At 40.5% G+C, this 2,723-nt stretch overlaps 1 protein-coding gene across 2 annotated transcripts in view; it reads left to right on the forward strand.

Moving 5' to 3' along the window:
* The window catches only part of TFEC (transcription factor EC), a 128,239-nt gene that overhangs the window by 116,767 nt on the left and 8,749 nt on the right, over nt 1–2,723 (forward strand). For both annotated transcript variants that reach the window (XM_012805148.1, XM_003789803.2), the window contains one exon: nt 239–295. In XM_012805148.1, coding sequence (XP_012660602.1) covers nt 239–295 — 57 coding nt within the window. The remainder of the gene's footprint in view (nt 1–238; nt 296–2,723) is intronic.

The following is a 2,723-nucleotide window of genomic DNA, read 5'->3' on the forward strand; positions in this document are numbered from 1 at the left end:
TTAAATAGGGGGCTAGAATGCAAATCCAGGTTTTCCTATCTCAGAGCCTAAAAGTATTGCCATTGCCTCTTACTGACGGGTACTCTGTTCCAAATCCTAGAATATTTACATGAAAAACATTATTGTGTTATTTTGAATCAAGAAATATTATATTTTAACCTAGCGTTCTGAATGATGTTGCCTAGAGAGGTTTTAAGGTAGAACTAAGCCGTGCTTGAATTATTTTTCTTTTGATTAGAAACCGACACTAGAGCTTTGGCAAAAGAGAGACAAAAAAAGGACAACCACAACCTCAGTGAGTATATGATTTTTTTCTATATAAAATTAATTAACACAAGAGGAAATGCTTGAGGTTAAAGTATATAGTATTTTATTGTCATTCCATAAGTATTCAGAGGTCAGTGACCACAATTAATTGGACATGCTCCCAATTTGAGCTATTTTGGGATACCTAAATAAATGTGAATGCTCAGAAAACCTATTTTCCCAAGGTGAAACATCTCCAATTCTCTCCTTGATCATTCACCCTCAAGGAGGCTGCCCGTGACTGAGATGAGTGCATTCAGTTACATTTGAACTCTATTGTGACTCATTGGCTCAAAGGTTCAAAAGAGATAAAAGTGACTTTAGAAAATGTACACCATTTAAATAGTAAGAAACATAACTCCAGGTTCTCATTTTTCTGTCTCAATCTGCTCTTTCCTTCCTGATGATAGGTTATCTGAAAGCCATTGGTTATGTAGCAATATTTCACCCCTCAAAAAAAAGGCGGGGGGTCTTATGCCTTCCTAAGGGTCAATTTGCCTCTGATAACAGGTCATGTGAAATGGAGAATTGCCAGCAAGAGAAGTAGATGAGCAGCAAGACTGAGCTTTAGGGCTCTCGGTCACTCCAAAGTGCTAAGCACCCTTGGCCTTAAGCACTTAGCTATCTCAAGTGAGTAGGACTAATAGAATAGGAAGACTTTTTGTTATGGGAGCCAAATCAAAAACTGAGAAAAGAGTAAAATGAAATAAAAATAAATAAAATTTACATCTTTAAATGTAAACAGCAATTTCCTTCCACATGACGAACTGAAATTGAAACAAGTAGCTGTGAAACCTCCCTGTGTCCATCATGCACCTGGAGGTGTCACAGTGACAGTTGGCTGACCAGATGAAGAGAGAGCTGACACGTGGTCATTCATGCCAGTCATTAGGAAAGTGATCTGATCCCATATCCCTTACAGCAGAGCAGATCACTTTGGTCTAGATTAGAGGCAAGTAGTGGGGATAGCACTAATGGTTAAGAAGGAATTTGGACCCTGAGGAAGTATGACTTCTCTCCTAACAAGCCTATTAATGATGATTGACCTTCCTTCTACCTTGTCTCTTCTGTCTGTAGCTTAAAGGAAAGGCCATTTAGCACCGAGGATGATGTATGTCTGGTCTGTCCATTGCCCAAGTGCTTTCTGATCTGGAATCTCTTGCTATGTCATCTTGCTGCAGGGCGGGAATCGATACCAAAAATTTCAGAGTACAATATTTTATATATAATGAATTTAGAATAAGTCTTAAAACTTGTGAAGATTGTGGCAAAAGTACAAAGGAAGTCCCACTTACCAGATATCTAAATATGTACAATTAAGTATGCTCCCTCCTTCCTAAAAATGGGAAGGCCCATAGTGAGTTTAGAATTCTCACCCTGCTGGAATTTAGTGTGAGGATGCCAGAGTAGGGCAATGTTAGCTCCCAGCTTGTGGCCACCCCTCTTTTCCCCTCAGCTTTTTTTTTTTGAGACAGAGTCTCAGTAGACAGCTCACAGACACAGCTCACAGCAACCTCCAACTCTTAGGCTTAAGAGACACAGCTCACAGCAACCTCCAACTCTTAGGCTTAAGTGATTCTCTTGCCTCAGCCTCCCAAGTAGCTGGAACTACAGGCACCCACCACAACATCTGGCTATTTTCTTTTCTTTTTTGGTTGTAGTTGTCCTTATTTAGCAGGTTGGGGCTGGGCTTGAATTCGCCACCTTCAGTGTATGTGGCTGGCACCCTACTCACTGAGCTATGGGCGCTGAGCCTCTCCTCAGCTTTTATTCAGTTATACACTGCAAGTGGTCTCAACATGAGCATGAACACCCCATCCTGTACATTCAAGTTCAATACACAACCCTGCAAACAACTTTGGTTTGGTCACATCTCGGGCCTACAGTAAGCACACCGGTGTCATGTTTCTCCCTGAGGAGGATGGACGGGAAGAAGTGGGCGCAAGACATTAGCAGGGGAAATCAGTATACAATAGTATAGTTTAGGAGAGATTCTGTTGGCTGCCTTGCTCAGTGGGGAGAGACATGATGGGAAAGGCAAGAATAAGTTCTCTAAGTGTGAATCAAGGTAGGAACCCATCTTGGTGGGCCTACAGACAGAACTGAGTGAGTAGGTCAAAAACTTTGCAAACAGTAAAACCGCATATGCCATAAAATAATTTAATAATTTCTTAAAACTGGACTCCTTTACAAATAACTAATACTAGATAGGAGGAACATTGAGAAACCAAATTTCTCACAGTAATTATCATTAACAATGCTTAAACTACAATCGAAGAAGGGTAGAGAAGTTTCTGTTATTCTGCATAAAGTACATTTAAGTAGTAGGTTGTAAAGAGACATGATAGGACTCAAATGGCCCCCCACTTTGAGATAAAGCTGGGAACTTCCTTCACAGCTGCTTTTCATCTTATGTT

Source organism: Otolemur garnettii, unplaced genomic scaffold (assembly GCF_000181295.1).
Source record: "Otolemur garnettii isolate 467f Iridium unplaced genomic scaffold, OtoGar3 scaffold00037, whole genome shotgun sequence".
In the NCBI taxonomy this organism is placed as follows: domain Eukaryota; kingdom Metazoa; phylum Chordata; class Mammalia; order Primates; family Galagidae; genus Otolemur; species Otolemur garnettii.